Raw genomic sequence first — 19,701 nt, 5'->3', positions numbered from 1 at the left:
AATATATACCATTCATGCAAGACACAGGCAGGTGCAAAAAGTCAATATCGCTTCACACCCTTCATTTAAAATAAAACTTTCTTCATTCTATAAATTAAGTAAACACCTTCGAAGTGAAATATACAAATAGAAAGGTCATGATCTGATGATAGGGATAACAATACATCACACGAATCTCCTTCTTGACCAAGGAATATGTCGAATTCGTATCTCATGATGAGCGTTGTCTCCTCCCATTGTTCTGGGAAACGATTTTATAAGAAAAATAAATAACGCCATTGTATGTCCATGATTGCTCAATAGAGTTGAGTGAGAATCAGACAAGGCGATTATGCTGACATACATTACATATAATTTATTATGTTATACATTACACTGATGGTGTCGAAGATTTCACAAGAGCAATGGTACCCCCTCCCCCTCGACTCTTCAATTATAGCCCCCTTTCTCTGTCAAAAAGCAGATTTTCCTGCACTAATTCACATTTCTCTCTATTTTTTCCTCTTATCTCCGAAGATTTTGATTTCTTCCCGCCATATCTGTCCTAGTTCTTTATTTCATAAAATTATTCTTCATGAAAACATTTACCGGTTCTCCCATTATTACTTTACACCCGGTAGCTCATATCTCCATCTGTCACGATCGATGCATCTGTCCATCAACTCTTTCAATCTCTGACTCGACCTTATCTTCCTTTCTCTTCTAATTTCTCTCACCAACCTTTCCTTTGAGATAATATATGACTTTCCTCCTTCAAAAATTACATCCCATCCCTTCTTTGTCATGTTTCATCCATCTTTTTAAAGTTCCATGTATTCATCTCCCCCTTTTATTTTTTAAATTATGTGATCATCCTTGCTTCCTTGTTTTAGGCCTCCCCCTATACCCCACCTACTTCAGAAAAAACATCTTTCTTCCTTTCTCTCTGGATCTATCTTCATCTTTCATTCCGCCATAATAAACCATCACCCCCCCCCCCTCCTCTCTCTCTCTCTCCCCTTTTCATAAAAAAATCATTTCATTAAAATCTCATTTTTCTTGCCTATCTCTCTCAATTTTGTCTCAGAAATCGGTGACACGACATGTACCCCTGTGTCAATTGCTCCTGGCTTCATTTCATCTAAGATGTACATGTAGGGATAGGTTTAGGCATATACCTTGGTCCATGGTTTAGGGTAGGGTATAGTGTTAAACCAAGGGTTAAAGTTGGTCTTTCGATTAGTGTGTGGAATTTAGAGCGGAGCAATTGTCGCCTGAGCAAATGTCAACAGGGGGGTGTTTTATGAAAGTTGTCAACACTGACTTTATTGTCAGTGCCGACTATTTCAGTGAAATCCTTGGTGTTGATTGGCTGTGAGGCACTGGTCTCTGACTGTTACTATGGTATAACTGTCGGAGAAAGCCAACTTGTCAGTGCTACAACTTTCATGAAACGCTCCCCAGAACCCAGAAATCAAGGCCCCCATCCCCTCCTTCCACATTTTATGTCCGACATGAACATCCTGTTCCTTCCATCATTTATGCTAAATCAATTGCTTCACAGCTTTTTTAACAAATACTCTTTCCAAGTCCCCCACATCATCTCTCTCTCTCTCTCTCTTACACACACACACCCTCTTGTAATTTGACAATCGGCAAAGTGGGGACGTGTGTGTTTGTCTCATACAACCAAAATTATTTTCAAACATTCATAGGCATAGTTCACTAATTGGGGGACCTTTGCTACCACTCTACACACACACACAACTTCAGTTTAATTGGTTTATTTTCGATTTCTCTAATGCCAACTTATCTACTATCATTTGGTCTACCATCAGTTCGTCCACTCTCCACATGGTCTAATTCCCAATTCGTCCACTCACCATTTCGTCTAATAACCAGTTGGTCCAATAACCACTTAGTCCATATATCATTTCATCTAATTGGACTAAGTGTTAATTGTGCAAAATGAATGAAAATGAAGTGGACATTAGACCAACTGGTTATGAGACGAAATGGTCGTAGACGAAGTGATGATTGGACCAAATGTTTGTTAGACGAAATGTTGATGGACGGAATGGCATTAGACTAAATGAAAGTAGACCATGCGGTGAGTGGACGAGTTGGGAGTAGAAGAGTTGGCAATTCACTGTTTAATTGACCGAACAGGGACTTTTTAAAAATCATTACTTCACTACATGAGTATAGCTTCATAAAACTTCTTGAAAATAAAATGAGAAATTGATGAAAGCCATGCATGGTTATCTGGAATGGGGAAGTCCCCATTGAAGGGGGAAGTCCCTGTTGAAGGGTAAAATCAATGTAAGAAAATGTCCCCAGAAGTAGGAAACTACAAACTCACATACATCCCAAAACAACTCTTCCCCATGTTCTCTCTCTCTCTCTCTCTCTTTCTAACCCACACACACACACGCATACAGATGAATAACCTGCCCCCGTTCCCCCTCTCTCATTCTGGACATCATAATGAAATGGACAAAAAAATATCAAATTTTCCTAGATATCAACATTCTTCAGAATCATCACCAACACCAAATATTTCTTTTCACTTGACACAAAAACTGAAATCACATTTCAAATAAGACCTACGTAGCATGAGTTATTTATATTTAATACACATTCCAGAATAACATCAGAGACAATGGAAACTGGCTTGCTGTTGATAGAGTTGCAATAAAACAAACGCAACTCAATTTATCTACTAATCATGGGTGGAAATAGGACTTGCGTTTGATTTTTTTTAAGGTCAAGTCCACCAAAAAAATGTTGATTGAATCAATAGCGAAAAATCAAACGGGCATAATGCTGAAAATTTCATCAAAATTGGATGAAAAATAAGAAATTTTTCTTTATTTGAACAACTCAGTGACAAGCAAATGAGAGAGTTAATGATGTCCATCACTCACTTTTTCTTTGGGTTTTTATAGTTTGAATTATACAATATTTCAATTTTTCAATTTTTACAGATTTGAGAATAAGGACCAACTTGACCAAACCACAAAATTTGAAACAAAGGTAGTTCCTCATGTTCAGGGAGGAATAAAAGTTTGTTTCACAGGACAATGAGGAGAAAATTAGAATATTTCATACAATAAAATACAAAAGAAATAGTGGGTGACATCATCAGTCCCCTCATTTCCAAAACAACCAGGATGTGCATACTGTTTTGTTAAAAATCAGGCAACACTTCAAAAAAAAAAAAACTGATTTTGATGAAATTTTCAGTGTTATGCTTGTTGGATTTTTCTCTCTTCATTAAATAAAAAAAAAATCATCTGTTTGTAGACTTGTCCTTTAAGTTGTGTTTAAACTCATTTTTTTCTACAATGGGTGAGTTTAATTTAGATTTTTCACAGGGCTATTAACTGATGATCAAACACAGCTTTGTCCACATGGGCCCGTATTCTGAAGTCGGGTTTAACTTAAACTCAGGTTTAAAGTTGTGGTTTAAGTATGGATAGCAAGTTGTCATGTTAATCACTAACAGTAGAGATATCATATTTCAGCTCATTTGGCTCTCAAATCATTCATAATTGTATAGGAAGCATAAAAAGATGATTGTCAGCACCATCCATGAATCAGGAAAGAGCACAGCAAACATAAAAAACATACAACTTAATAAAAATTTTGACACTTTTGGCTTCCCATAATTTCAGCAAAGAGTTAGACCATGGTCTAAGTTAAACCTGACTTCAGAATACGGGCCATGGTCTACTTCTAGATTAATTTAACGCCATCATGGCTAAACCTACTTGGTCTACTATCAAGCAGGTCCAATTGTCACTTAGTCCAGACAACATTTGATCTTGTACTCGCTTCAGTAACTGTCATTTAGTCTAATGCCAGACGGTCTAATTCACACTTGTATATTTCACTTTTCGCATTTTTGTCACATTAAAAAAAAATCATGATAGTATCTTCATGATGGTCACATGGTTTATTCTGTCAATCTGACTATTTTTGGAACAAAGAAAACTATCATTTTTAAAGAATCTGAGAAGCGATATTCGACACAGTCGAGAACCATCTCACTTAAAAAAAAAACAGCACATAATGTTTTGAATTGTCTGACTTGTCAAACTGCAAGTTGAGTCATGCAGCAGTCATCATAATTCATAGATAAATATTTCCCTCTATATGAGCTATATGTTGACATCACTAAATCCGCAGCGGTTTCAGTGTTCCGTCTAATGATGATGGATATAGACTCTGTAAACATAACCCAAACATTGCAGCACATCTCATCGCAGACCAAATTTATTTTTACAGGTCATGTTGTCCTTTTCAGTAGCTCATTATATTCTCCCGTCTAGTGATGACTGATTTATGATGTAGAATTGCCCTTGACACACCACAGCACATCTCATAGCATGTTGATTCATAATTATATATGTCATCATTAGAAAGCGGACAAGAGTAGTTGATAACTTTGACCTATTCTCTGACTGAGCTTCACTCTCTCTGCGGATGTCACCTCTACCCAATGAACTCTAGCAGTTCTGATATTCATCTTTTGGTGGTTACAGTGTTATAAATATGCACATCTAAAACTCTTTCAAGAATTCTCACAACCTTCCAATGTTCATGACAAGAGGTGTTGTGGCTCAGTGCATAGGTCTCCGGACTTTTAACCGCAAGGCCCAGGATTCAAATCCAACCACAGCAACTGCAACTTTTGTCAATGCCTTCATCTACATTTGCCGCTCCCCTCCCATGTGTAGAAAATGGCTTTCCAGTATGCATGCTCAAGCACCCAATCACAGTAGCTGTACTTAAAGCCGGGGCAATAGTACACAGTACTTACAAACTTTGTATTTGGCTAAATGTGCTTCATGAATGTTGCATATTATTATTTTTGTTAATAAAATGCTTTTAATATCCTGACCTTCCAGCATTGAAGAAAAATATTTCAGGACCTTACAATGTTCAAGATGTTCTTATAACGAGCAGGATTCTCCTGTAGCCGCTCTCTCCTCATCTCCTGAAGTTTTTTAATCCACCTTTCTTCCTTTTCCTCAGAACTTGCAGATATCTGTTGTTCAGAAGAAACAGATGTGTAACTATATTTTATGTCATTATTCATTATTTATCTGCTAATTTGTTTCTGTCAAACAAATAATCATGGTCGTTATCATTAGTTTTATTGACAGTTGTGTCATCCTTATCGTCATCACAATCCTTGTCACTATTATTTCCTATTTTAATTACTCATCATCATAACCACCACTATCATCCTCCTCCTCCTCATCATCATCATCACCATCATCATCACAGTCATCATCATCACCACCATCAATAACATCATCACCACCATCACCATTGTCACCACCATCATCAACATCATTACCATTCTAATTATTATACAATGCTTTGTATCATTAAAATTTATTTTGTATCCTTTAACTCTCTTCATCAAAATTACAATTTGCTATCTGTTGCTTGTTTAGTATTTCCATTGGTAAATACAGTGAAACCTGTCTACAAAGACCACCCCAGGGAGATGAGAAAAGTGGTCATTTATAAAGGAGGTGGCCTTTATGGACAGGCTCCTTTAATGCATATTTCAATGGGAAATTCTACAAAGGAAACAAAATTGTGATCTTTTTAGGCAGATGGTCCTTCTACACAGATGATCCCTAAAGCAGGTTTGCATGTACAAACCGCTGATTTTCCATATTTAAACGGCAACATAACATGATTACAAAATGCAGATATAGAGGGAAACAAAGGGGGTGTTTAATGTCCTCCACTCCGGTTTGTAAATTAAACGTCTTTCAAATCATGATTCGGAGGGAAATTTAAACGTCAAAAAGATGGTTTGTAAACGCGATCAGCTCAGATTTTATGACCTACAGCATCCTGAATATGACATTGAACACCATTGAGTTTTGAAACGTCTTTAAATTTTCTCTCGCATTGAAAGCCTACTCAAAAAGGTGACAGAATTGACCTCTCTAGTGATGGGTCAAACTGCGCATAAAAGCTGCGCTAATGAAAGCGGGAAATTTAAAGACGATCGAAAAATAACCAACTTCATATTTTGACACTGAACAGTTCACTTTTCGGGCACCTCCTATTCCATTTGTTGGAAACTTTAAAAAATAAGAAGAAAAAGAAAGGCAAGGAACAAGACAAAAAAATGGAAAAGGATGAAATATGATATTACTTGTTGAATACTATGTCAATTTCTGTCACTGAATTAGATTTTTTTATCAAATACCAAAAATTTTGCAACATTTTCTAAATTTTTCCACATGTGCCATGTTATGCCCACTGCCCCCTCAAAAGTATTGACTCATCACGCCACTTATTTCCGCTTCCAATTTGCAAACTTTCCCCCTTCTAATTCTTTTTTTAAGATCAAATTTTTCAAAATCCTGATACTGACATATATTTACCAGCAAGAAAGTGACAGATTATCTCACTCATTTTGTTCAATACTTGATCTATGACATATTCTATGAAATTTTATGACAGTGTGACTTTATTATCACTTCAGTATTATATAGGCGTATGCAGCATTAAAAAACTGTAAAATAGCTGCCAGGGCTGTTTATAAAGGGTGCTAAGGTTAATGAATGCCATAATATGTTGATGTTCTACATATATCTTTGTAGGTACCAGATATCCAAAACATGAAACAAGGTTATTGAGGTTTGCTTGTTATTGTTGTGGTGTTTTTCTTGTTTGTTTGTTTGGTTTTTTTTTTTTTGAGGGGGGGGGGGCGCTTTTAGAATTTTTCCCACTATTACCCTTCTTTTGTTTAAAAATAACAAAATGTGCACCGTAGAGAAGAACTGTAGGACCTCCAAGGGCAAAAGTATACCAGATGATTGAACCACCCTAGTAAGGAAAATAAAAATCCATGTTTTATTGTTCAAAATAGAAATCTGAAATATAAATATTCAAAAAAAATCATTTTGCCCAATTGATCGTGGGCCTGGCAGCCACTGTGCAGCATTAGATCCATGTTGCTCTATCTCTTAAATCATTGAAAACTAAACAGGGTCGCAGCAAATCCCATTTTTGGTTTGACACGGCCGAGACTTGAACTTCCGATCCCTCGGTTGTGAGACGGACACAGAGCAAACACACTGGTTCACACTCATAAATAAATGTTTAACAACAAAAAATATATAGATAGATAAATAAATAAATATATAAAAATGAATAGAGAAGTAAAAAAAATAAATGAATACATAAATACATAAATGAATGAATAAATATATCAATATTAGAGTCAATACAAAGAAGGAAGTCTGTATGAGAGATGTAGGGGGTGGAGCTGGGCTATAAAATATTGATCAGATTTCCTTTTAACAAACAGTGCTCTTTTTATAATGTAATGACACAAATATGCCACCTTATAATCTGTTACATCCAACTTTTTCCCCTCCATTCTCTCTCTCTGTCATTTCAGAAATAAGATTTGGATATGATAAACAGTACCGGTATTAAAGGTATTGTTTAACTTTGTGAGCTGAGCAGCCGATTTAAAAAATTCTCAAACCAAGATGAAACATGTGTACAAGTGCATGTATTAGAATTAATAAACCCTGAAAACAACCATTATTGAGAATGAAAAGCTAAAACTACAAGGCAAACCCCAATTTTGTAAATAGGCGTCTTATAGACGCCTAAATAGTACACATAAGTGTATGGGATGAAATTAAGATGGTGTTTTAGGTCACTTTATATTTCAATTTTTGAAGCACTAAATAATTATTTTCGAACGCAATTTTTTCTGGGCTTCATTTTTGTAACATATCACAGACACAGGTGACAAGTGTGACCTTCTAGCTCAGATTTTTTAAAAGTCAAACCAATGTTAACCAATCACTTTAAGGATTTGAGAATGTGCTGATGCAAATATACCTCCTATTGATTTGTAATGGATATTTTTATTCCGTCTCTCTCATTGCTGAAACTGACAGACTTTACACGTGGGAAGATGAATGAACAGTGACTCACAATGAAACTATGAATTCCTTTCGAAGTTCAAACACATCACACCCCTATTTGCACATCTTGCAATTCTTTACTTCTCAAATAAATAAAAAATCACAGATAATGGAATACATGTAGAATAGATTACTCATAACTTTGTGAATTCAAAAACAAATGTTGCAGTCACTGGAAAGATATTACATTTACTCATATTTAAAGACCAAACCGGAACTAAAAGTGAAATTGACAATGTATCAGAAATTTTGTGATTACATACTGTAGGTCTGTACTCTGTATATTATATACACAAGACTGATTATTTTCCTGATTTCCAGATTAAGTTCAATCTTTTTTACTTCCCGAGGGGTCCATGTACAATAGCATCGAACAAGGCATGTTCAAGTTCAAGCTTATTTTCATTTCCATCAAATACATAAACAAGTACAAAGCATACATAAACAAGTACAAAGCATACATAAACAAGTACAAAGCAAACATAATTACAAATAATTATGTTGTATTATAAAAATTGTATAGTAGCAATAACAAAATCTGGTATGAAAATCAGGGGATCCACTCAGAAATAGCTGTCTTACAAAAAGTTACAATTTATCCGATCAATCCCGACTATGGTAAAAACCAGTATAAACCAAGCACCTGTATGTAAAATGCATATATGTCTGTTCGATTGACATTGTGGACATATGGATAAGCTTAAAGAAGCATGAGGTTCAGGGTTCAAATCCCACTGCAGCACTCATGTCTTTTGACAAGGCATTTTTCTATATTTGCCACTGTACACCCAGGTGTAGTAAATGGGTACCCTGTGGGAAGGAATTATGTGAATGCTTGCGTGCCCGATTATTATCATTATCATTATTGTCATTACAAATATGATGCATCCTCATGTATCAGTTTCATGACAATCCCTTTATTTTTTTTCCAGATGGACATAATTGTAAAAGTTTCCTGTATGGAAAAATATGAAATTGATAGATTTTAATATTTCAATTGATCTAATTAGTCAAAAATCTGCAAACGGTTGTGAAGGATTGATTTCAACCCTGATATCAACTAAATATGCCTACTGCAAAGATATTATGATTTACATATTCTGCCACGAGCACCTCTGGACGGTGTGTGCGCTCAGAAAGTTATCACAATTATATTACATGCACATCTATAAAATCCACTCACACTTTTTCTTTTTGTCACTTTATCTCTTCCTGTTTCACAAACATACATATTCTTTCTAGATATCTTTCCACTCTCTCTCTCTTTCTCTACCTCTCTCTCACACAACTATATTAAACCACTCTGACCAAACCAGTGGTCAGAGCATTGGACTCATAATTGCAAGGTGGTGGGTTCGAATCCCCTCTTTTCCATTGTCTCCACTTTGATAAAAAGGCCCGAGACTAATATCTGTTGTCTATAAGGTCAGCCATTACGACTGATTAACCTAGATGTAAAATGTTTCCTAGGTTATAAACCAGCATGGTGTTTACCAGCAAAATGCTGTCCTGCCGAGTTCCTAGGAGAGTTACCATAAACAGAAACAGAAACAGAAACTTCTACACATGTTCGCTCTAACATGATATGACCATAACTGACGCAAAATCACCATTGATACCATTATTTGAGACGAATTCCAATCATCATTATCACCAACACCATCATCATAATCATCAGAATCATCTTCATCTTAATCATCACCATCATTACCACCTGACAGAGAAACAGCACAGCAGCATCTTTAACTTATTTCTTCTCATCCTTATTTTTTACTTCTCCCTCTTCATTACCATCATCATTCATCATCATCATAATCACCACCACCATTATTATCATCATCACGACTGCCACAACCACATCCATCACCATCAACATCATCACCACCATCATCATCATCATCATCATAACCACATCCATCACCATCATCATCACCACCACCATCATCATCATCATCATCATGACCGCCCCAACCACATCCATCACCATCATCATCACCACCACCATCATCATCATCATCATCATGACCGCCCCAACCACATCCATCACCATCATCATCGTCATCACCACCACCATCATAATTTCATTTCATTTAGTTACTTCACATTAAAAACCATACAGAAAATTACAGAAAATCACAAAATTACAAAAAGAAAAAAAAATTGTTACACGTATATATAAAAGAACAAACATACAACATAATTGAATCACAATGGTAAATAATGTGATTGGGGCTTATTAAAAGCAGAGCTTATCAAGTCTAGCCCCGGCAGAAGAGAAGGAAGGAGAGGCCTAAGGATCATGTACGGTCAGAGGCAGAAGAGGGTCAGGACAGAGGCGGGCCAGGGATCCCCAATCGGACCCAATCATCATCATAAATGAATCATGAATAAATACAGATACATGTTTTGTACTCACCGCTTGACTGGTAAAGGTCTTTGTTTTGTAGCGAGGTCCTCTTGTAAAAGCTTGCTTGGATACAGTCACTTCTGTTCCATCCAATGAAGAACCAAATATAGCACTATCGTGTGATGCTTCAAACGTCATTCCTTGTGGAGTTTCTTTAGCCTGTCAAATATGCAAATACACCTTGTTAAGAGTCAATAAATTATAAAAAATATTATACATCATTTAATTAGTGCTCAATACAATGTTTCTAAGCGTTGCAGACTATCACCCGAGCTATAATGTAGTAACCCTGATCAGGTGCTCAAACATTCAAGGAGATTAGTTCATATCGAGGCCCCATCCTACAAAGAGGTATGATTGATCAAATCAATGTCAAATACATGTATATGGAAATCCATCAATGTCATAATGTTTTTTTCAGAAAATTTGCACAATATACTTTGTGAACAAAGAGAAGCACACTGAATTGTCAAGAAAACGATGTATATAAAGTATACATTGATGTACGTACCTTGACATCGCTGGCAGATGAAGAAAAGTTCTTTGGATGAAAGCTGTCCTTCTCCAACTTGTCAAGAATCTTTTGTCTCTTCAGTTCTTCTGCTGGTGTTAGGTTTTCTACAACATACAACAAAATGGATACAATCATGAAAATTCATCAGTTCTGGTAGAAGAGATCAAATATTTCAAGTTTTATTCCAACATGTTGTAAAATTTACCTTGAAATTTAAAATCTAAATTTTTGTATTTATCAATAAAGAAATGAGCAGTTGATAGCGGACAATTTTGAGATATGTTTTCAGTGGGTTGAGATCCAAAGTTGAGATTTTCAATAACAAACTGAATTTCATAGCATGGAGATTGGCTGATCTAGACTTGAATTGCAAGTAATCGCATATTGGTAAATGGCCGATACTGATCATCGTTGCACGCATAAAGTGTCCAAAATATTCATCAGCAATCACTCACATATTCACACCCATCCAGATCTAGATTAGTCACATTATGTTGTAGTTACATTATGTTATATTTTGGCTTGATTGATGAATCGCTTTATGATCATTTTTTTACATTCTTTCTCTCGGACATACATTTATAATTGTAGTGTACAAATAAAATCCCAGTTATTTTGCACAATAAGTATCCTCTATTATTATTCATTATCATCAGATTTGAAATTCACAATATCAACAATAACCAAAAGTTCCTGGATGTAGCTCATGAAGTTAACCTGTGTGTCCCAGTATTTCCAGGTAGGATGAAGGTAAAAACTACAGCAAAAAGGATAACACAAGAACCAATTTTACAATGATTCGTCCTCTAAGTGTAAGAAGAGATTGGGAATGCGGTACGTAAGCGGATATGACTAGACTAGCACTAGCTACAGTACGAGTAGAGTGAAGTAGTTGGATCACACATCACTGAGCAATAAGTAGAATTTCTAATTCAGTGCCTTCTCTCAAAATTTTTTTTTTTTTATCAAATCACACAGGAAATGTAACAAAGATTATTTTCGGCATATTTCTTTTTCTTCTTTTTTTTGGAGCGGTGGGGGTTATAAATTGGGAAATTATTGATTGGTCTTCATATGTTTTGTCTACTTTTCCATCGGTCTCATCCTACATGTTCTTACTCTACTTTGCCTTTGTCCACTCTCAATTTGGTCTGATTACCGTTTTTCCTGTAAAGCTATACCCATTTTGTCCAATATCAAAATATCTAGCAACACATGGTCTGCATTCACATACAAAATATTTTACAATCAAATTTTCATTTAGCAAAGTGCAAAATAGTCAGTAGGCCAATGGGGCATTAGACTATTGAGAATTAGACCAAGTGGGCAACCTAAACCTAACATGAAACCCTACAGCAACCCTTACCCTACATCTTAGATGAAATTAAGCCCAGAGCAATTGTGGCAGAAGCAAATGTTGTGTAACCCTCTTCTTACCTGGTTTAACAACCTGTGGAAGAACACCTTGTCCTCTCAGTTTGGCGTCAGCAGAAGCTGAAAATCAAGGGGATAAAAATCTTAATATTGGGAGCGTTTCATTGAAGGACTTGTCGGACGTTTTATCAGACAAGTCCTGCTTTATCTGACAGTTACCCTAGCAAACTAGATATTTAGAGAATCAAGTTGTCAGATCTGACAACTCCCTGAAAATGTTACTGATTTTCGCTCGGCTGGCAGAAAGGCAGTAGGATGCATTTGGGCTGCAATTTGCAAGTCCTTTGCGGCTGGCATAAGGGCATTAGCTTAAACATGCGTTATACAAAATTTACAGTGCATGAGAGCTTAAATGCCTTTCTGCCGGATCAACAGGAACAGGAATTGATGTATTCATGAATCCTAATAATATCCTTCTGTCAGGCATGATATTATTTTTGGAAGAAGCAAGAGGAGGAGATTACAAGAGTTTTGTGGATGGTGGGTGCACTGAATCATGTGAAGTGTAGGGAGGGGGTAAGGGCCAAATGTCATTGAGAATCCATGCACAGTAGGCAAATGAGCGAGTTGATGATGTTACACACTATCTGGGTCGTGTGTTCCAGTGGTTAGAGCATTGAACTCATAATCGCAAGGTTGTGAGTTCAAATTCCCACTCTGCCATTGTCTCCACTTTGATAAAAAGACCTGAGAGTAATATCTGTTGTCTATAACATCAGCCACCATGACTGATTAAAATAGAAGTATAAAGATAATTGGTTATACACTAGCTTGGCGTTTACCAGCAACAAGCTGTCCTGCTGAGTTCCTACGGGAGTTACCATAAACAGAAACAGAAACATAAAATGTTATAAATATAATGCACATAACAAAAGATCAAGTGAGCCCATGACATCATCAACTCACTCATTCACAAACCACTGTGTTGAGCCAAATATTTAACATTGGTGAAAGAATGAGAGAGTAAATTCATGTCATGTCATATTTTCTTATTTCACAAGTTACACACTCTCTAACATAATATCTCATAATTCACATTACACAAAAAACAATGAGCGTATGACCCTCACCATCTCACATTTGCATTCCACCCCTGTTGAGCTACAAATAACATTTTGGTGAAATTTGAAAAAATTGAAAAATATATACACTGTATGACAAAAAAATCTTCTCTTACATCAACATTTGATCAAATTTTCAGTGTTACGACTGCTTGCTCTTTCTCTATTTATTCAAATCAACTAGCTCTTGAAATTAATAGATTAGGCTTTTGATGAAGGCAGCCCGGAAACTGCATCCCAAAGTGTAGTTTTCAATTGTACCTGATAACTGGGAATAACAATCATTTTTTTTTAAATCTATTAATTTCAAGAGCTAGTTGATTTGAATAAATAGAGAAAGAGCAAGCAGTCGTAACACTGAAAATTTGATCAAATGTTCATGTAAGAGAAGATTGTCATCAGCACTCATTTTTGTTTAATAATGAGTGCTGATGACAATTTTCCACATACCTGCAGCTTCAAGGGCCTTCTGCATCTTAACTTTAATGCTCTCCGCTGGGTTCTGAAAGGACATAAAATAAATGATATATACAAATATCTAACATAACATCTACAGGTATCCAACATCCTAAAACCCAGCTTTATGGTTCGTCAAAAGTCGATCACATTACATAGTCAGTGATTTTACGAATCGGCAAAAACCGAATATTCGGTCAACTTTTCTAAATTGATTTTTTTTTGCCTATTCTGAAAGCATGTCTTCAACTCTATTGACATATCAAATTACAGATGAAAAGTTTCATTATTTAAAGAATGAGAGAAAATTGAAATTTATTTTGAACAGGACTATCCCTCTGCTATGATTTTACGAAGCATCCGAAACCACTACAGCATTCTCCTAAAAAGCGCACGTGGGTCAAAAACCTGAACTAGATGTTGCACGCATACATTGAGTGATTTCATGAACTTGCATAAACCATGGTTTTATGATGCTAAAAACTACACGCATGATCCATACTGTTTCAGGAAGTGATGTGAATCCCCCCCTTCTTTTTCATAAAAATAAAGTTATTGAAATGCCCAGGTGCGCTTCATTTCAAACATTGACAAAATAAATTTGATTGTTAAAAAAAATTTGCATATTACAAAATAATAGAACAGGGTTCCCACAGAAATTTTAAAACAGAATTCCATGACTAAATTGCTGCTTTCCATGACTTCCCGTGACATCCCGGGAGTTATGTAGAATTTGGGATGTCACAAAACTGGGAAAAATAGAAATCATGAACACCAATTATTGTAGCAGAGTATGATCACAGAGTATGAGAGTTGCGAGACATGGCAAACTAAAAAGCTGCTACAGCCATGAGGTAAATGCAATTCCATGACTTTTCTATGACTTTTCACAATTTTTCCAAATTCCCTGACTTTCCATGACCACAAATTTTTCCAGGATTTTCCATGACTGCGGGAACCCTGCAGAATTTATGCTTTAAGCTGGTAAAAATAATCATGAGCGTTGGAAACACATCCAAACTTTGAACGCAATTATTTCAAAATCATGTTTTGGAGACCAGCCAAGGTTTAATCGGGCTGGTAAAATCACTGACGACATGATAGAACATTATTTTGTCATCTTTAATCTGAAAAAAGAATGAACTCCAGTGTGAATACAACTGGTGAGTGTTTCATCAAAATTCTTTGTCCAACAACTTGTCAGATCTGACCTTTCCTTGATGTTGATTGGCCGAGAAGTACAGTGACTATAGTCTCTGTCAGAAAAAGTAGACTTTTTTGCATAAAACGTCTTACATGTCCTTGTATGTAATGCTCTACAGAACCTCTCTCTGGCCGTTTAAATTTGTATTAGAAGAATTTTTGTCATTAATATGAACTGTTGAGAAGGAAAAAACCTCACCATGCTTGTTGAAGCATCACCATTGTTTTCAGCAGAGCCCTTTGAATGATCATCCTTCTTAGAATGGCTGGACCCACGGCTACTGCGTTTCTCCTTTGAGCGACTTCTTGAGCGTCTCCTATCTCCTGACCAAGATCTTGACCTTGACCTAGAATATGATCTTGATGACGACCTTAAACAAGAGGTATACATCAAAATTTGCATAAGTTTGTGTTTACATAAAAGTAAATGGAAGGCCAGAAAACAGGTATTGTGGTAAACATAGGTGCAACATGTGGGTAAAAAGCATTTCTTACTGAGTTCTTTAGATATAATAAATGACTAATAATCAATTACATTTTGCATCTTTCTTTGGTTATAATTCAAAAGAAGACAAAAAATACATCTCAATTATAAACTTGTCTTGCTATACACATATAAAAGACAATATACATGAACTTGTGAAAAAATCATTATGAGGATATGATTCTTTTTTTATCTTTGAATCAAACTTCAAATATTTCAATACCGTACTGATATCACAAGGTATTCCTTTTATTGTGAAAACATTGCAATATTAACAGGAAAGTATGGTAAACGTACAATAATAAAATTTCACTTTTATTAAAATGGAGTCTTCATCATTTCCACATCATCAGATTATGTTTTACCAATATATAATAAAGGTTGGGTAGCTCTTGGGAATCACAAGCCACCAAGCTCATATGGCCAAATAATAATATCCTCAGGGTAACCCACATCCAAGAGGCAATGTATCAATTGATGTCAAACCAGCTAAGTCTAAGTCTGCCTTTTCTACAAAACAGTTGTATTCCAATAATTAAAACTAGTTTACCTCTGGTCTAAACAATAATATTAGTCCACATTTGTATGGAATGCTAGAATATATTTTAATTCTCACATATTAAATATTAGAAATTGTAACAAATAACTCATTAAAATTAATTGCATACTCATATAATCATATTCTTCTCATTTTACAACATATTATACTCTTTTAATTTTTTTTCGGCAGAAATGAAATAGGTGTATTCGTAATTTGTGAATGACATACCGGTAACTGGCATTTCATAAAAGTGGTGGCAGCTCTTCATATTAAAGCTCTTTTGCTTTTCTTGCTGTCTCCTCAATCTTTCAATAATTGTTACTTTGTATTTATTTTCTAATATTTAATGGAAAAGTGTGGTCTTAGTTAACCTAGGGTTACCTAACCAAGGACTAACTATACCTCCGACATAATTACACTCCATATTCTAAAGTCAAATTTAACCTCAGCCATTTTAGCAGTTTGTACTAAAATCACGGAAAGCCAAAAATGCCAAAATTTTGTTTGTTGACATTGTATGTATTTGCGGAGTTCATGCTTTTATGGTGAAAAAACTATTTTAATAATAATTCCCAGAAAGTTATGAATATTTTGAAGGTAAAATGTGCTGAAAATTTGATCATGAGCTCTCCCCGATTTGTGTCATAATTAGCTTTCCATAGTTGATCTGAAGCACAACTTAGACCACAGCTAAATTAAACCAGAGTTTAATTAAAACTGATCATTTCTTACCTGTGCCTAGACCTACTTCTCGATCGACTTCTCCTGGACCTTTTCTTGCTCGATCTAGAATAGTCTCGATCTCTTGAGCGACTTCTTGATCGGGAGCTGGAGTGACGTCTTGAGGTTTTATGGCTTCTTGAACTACGCTCACGAGATCTGCTCCGATTTCTAGAATATGATCAATTTGAAAGATAAAAATCTTGGCTTAATAAAAGTGTTACCTACTCATTTAATCATTATCAATTCTATAGAAGCTTTTATGTTTGCGAGAATTTTATTTTCACGGATTTCGTGATTTGCGATCGGCCACAAATTTATACAACGCACAAAAAAATTGACACATTTAGTAACCACTGCCAATGTCCCCGACAGCATAGCTTTGCTATTGCAAACATGCTGTCTGCTGAAAAAACCTGTGCATGCACATATACACAGAAAATATGGTTGAAAATGTGATCAGTAATTCAAAAAGTTAGCAAGACTTTCACATTTTTATTTCTAAAACAAACAAAATCAGAGCCTAAACCGTTTCCTATCATATTTTATCAATATTTATTCACTCACTGTAATACTACAATGTATTTTCCATGAAAAAATTGATTTCATTGTCAACTGCTTGGCTCAACACACAGGTACATAGTCAGCTATTTGCATACTCATTGAAATTTATATTAAAGTCTCATGACCAAATATTTTAGAGGTGTAAGATTCTGTTCACAAAATTCTAAATCTGCACTTACACCAACTTTAAAAAAAAGATTATCTAACAAAACTTTTAAAGATTGCATTTACAGATTTCAGCTGTGACATAATGAACTTTCTGATCTAAAGGTACAAAAAAGTGATAATTCACAAAAAAATATGTACTCATAAAAAAATATTAGCTCTTACAGTATATTTTTTACTTCTTATTTGTGCAATGACATCCATAGCTAATTTTGTTTTGCCCATTAAACACTTCGCAGAGCAAAGTATTTGTTTTACAATTACATAAATGGCTCTTTCATTTTCAAATGAAGGCATAAGAGTCAATACACATGATGCATTGGGTTGGATGTATGTTCTTTTATGTTTATCATGTCCTTTCAGCTAGTCTTGCCAATAATTTGTAGATGATATAAAGGAAACAAGTAATCTTGCAATAAACCAATTTTTAGTAGAGTTTGCATGCTTTGTACCTTTTGGAGGAAACATTATTTAGTGCAAGCGAAAATAGAGGGATTGATGATTAATTTAAAAAAAAAGATACTCAGATATCTTTCAAATTTCACCTGTCACACAGCTGGACACCATGATTGTATTTTTGACCAATTAGATTATGGGTATGATTCATTTTGATCAATACACATCATTTATGTTACGAGGAACTCCCAATATTTACATGTACCTAAATTACACTAACCTTGATCTATCTTTATCCTTTGATTTCTTTTTGTCCTTATGTCTTCTTGAAGACTTTTCCCTTCTGTCATCATAGCGTGAACGGGACCTAGATCTAGACCTAGACCTTGAACGTCTGGATCTGGATCTAGACCTGGACCTCCTGCGAGATCTACTGTAGTCGGTGTCTTCACTAGAAGACGATCTGGATCTTGATCGGCGTTCACGCTTGCGCTTCTTCTTGCTACCCATCGAGATATCCTACAACCTGGATTTTAAAAAGAAAAAATATCATAATGGGAACTTTTCACGTTACATACAGATCAGATAGCAGCTGAATTTCATATCTTTTGAAAGACTAATTTCACCTGTACATAATATATTTCAATATATATATATTTGAATCGACATTTTTCATTAAAAAGAAGTTTTAACTTGACATGTTGAATCGCAGCACATATATAAGACATGTTACTGTCTCTAGACTTGTCTTTTAGTTTTTTTTAAAGAAAAACTTTGAATAAAAGAAATAAGATACTTGACTAGTACAGTATAGTGAGACACCGCATATCGACCACCTCTTTTGAAACTGACCACCTTGCGTGCAGTAAGAATTATTAAATGCTACGTGCGGGTTAGTAGACAAGACACTTGGCATCATGATCCAAGCAGACCTAAAATGGAATACTCATGTAAAAGAAATTATCAAAAAATGTAACCAAAATCTATTCATGCTAAGTTAGATTAAAAACCTACCTACCTGTTTGTGATTTGGTTACTGTTTATATTGGCTACGTAAGACCCATTTTGGAGTACTGTGTACCTCTTTTTACGTCGGGTCTTACTAGCAGACAGATTAATGATTTGGAATCTATACAAAAAAGAGCTTGTCGAATTATTCTTGGATCATCTAAATACAGTTCATATGATGATGCATTGGTTGAGCTAGGATTACCAACTCTATTATCCCAAAGAGAAAAACTTACTCAAGATTTTGCTATTTCTTTTGAAAAAAAATGATTCATGTCAGTCTTGGTTACCTCATCAAAGAAATAATAATTTTCTTTGAAATGCAAACAAATATACAGAATTCAAATGCAAGACAAACAGATTTAAAGACAGTGCCCTCCCTAATCTTGTACGTGTGCTTAATATAACATATCTTAACTGAAATAAATTGAAAATTCTTGAACGTTTAATCTACATCCTTAGCAAAATTTTGTGATTTTTTTTAATTACCATTATTTTATCATGTTTTAAGAGTTTTATCAGGAATAATTTTATCAATTAATTGTAAGCATTCTTCTGTTATGTATTCATCTTTATGGGCGATTCCACGGTCAGTCGCATTACACTTTTACATGTCATTTCTATTACTTGGTGCTGTCAGTTTTACAGGGATGAGAAATTCTGTTAAGTTTATATTGCTATTGAATTCAACTTGAGATCCAAAGCTTTAAAACAATACATTGAAAAAGGCTGCCGGCTGTATATTGTGAATGCCATGACATCCTAAAAATCAGTCTTTCAAATCAAA

At 35.1% G+C, this 19,701-nt stretch overlaps 1 protein-coding gene across 7 annotated transcripts in view; it reads right to left on the bottom strand.

Moving 5' to 3' along the window:
• Positions 1 to 2,590: 2,590 nt before the first annotated feature.
• The window catches only part of LOC129279714 (serine/Arginine-related protein 53-like), a 30,970-nt gene continuing 13,859 nt past the window's right edge, over positions 2,591 to 19,701 (bottom strand). For all 7 annotated transcript variants that reach the window (XM_064110852.1, XM_064110851.1, XM_064110853.1 and 4 more), the window contains 8 exons: positions 18,187 to 18,432; positions 16,794 to 16,952; positions 15,236 to 15,407; positions 13,828 to 13,879; positions 12,320 to 12,376; positions 10,880 to 10,986; positions 10,378 to 10,527; positions 2,591 to 5,032 (listed from right to left, as the gene is read on the bottom strand). In XM_064110852.1, the coding sequence (XP_063966922.1) occupies positions 4,910 to 5,032; positions 10,378 to 10,527; positions 10,880 to 10,986; positions 12,320 to 12,376; positions 13,828 to 13,879; positions 15,236 to 15,407; positions 16,794 to 16,952; positions 18,187 to 18,416 (1,050 nt within the window). In that variant the 5' untranslated portion in view covers positions 18,417 to 18,432 and the 3' untranslated portion in view covers positions 2,591 to 4,909. The remainder of the gene's footprint in view (positions 5,033 to 10,377; positions 10,528 to 10,879; positions 10,987 to 12,319; positions 12,377 to 13,827; positions 13,880 to 15,235; positions 15,408 to 16,793; positions 16,953 to 18,186; positions 18,433 to 19,701) is intronic.

This window comes from Lytechinus pictus, chromosome 16, assembly GCF_037042905.1.
Source record: "Lytechinus pictus isolate F3 Inbred chromosome 16, Lp3.0, whole genome shotgun sequence".
Classification (NCBI taxonomy): Eukaryota; Metazoa; Echinodermata; class Echinoidea; order Temnopleuroida; family Toxopneustidae; genus Lytechinus; species Lytechinus pictus.
This window is presented reverse-complemented; position numbering and strand designations above follow the sequence as displayed.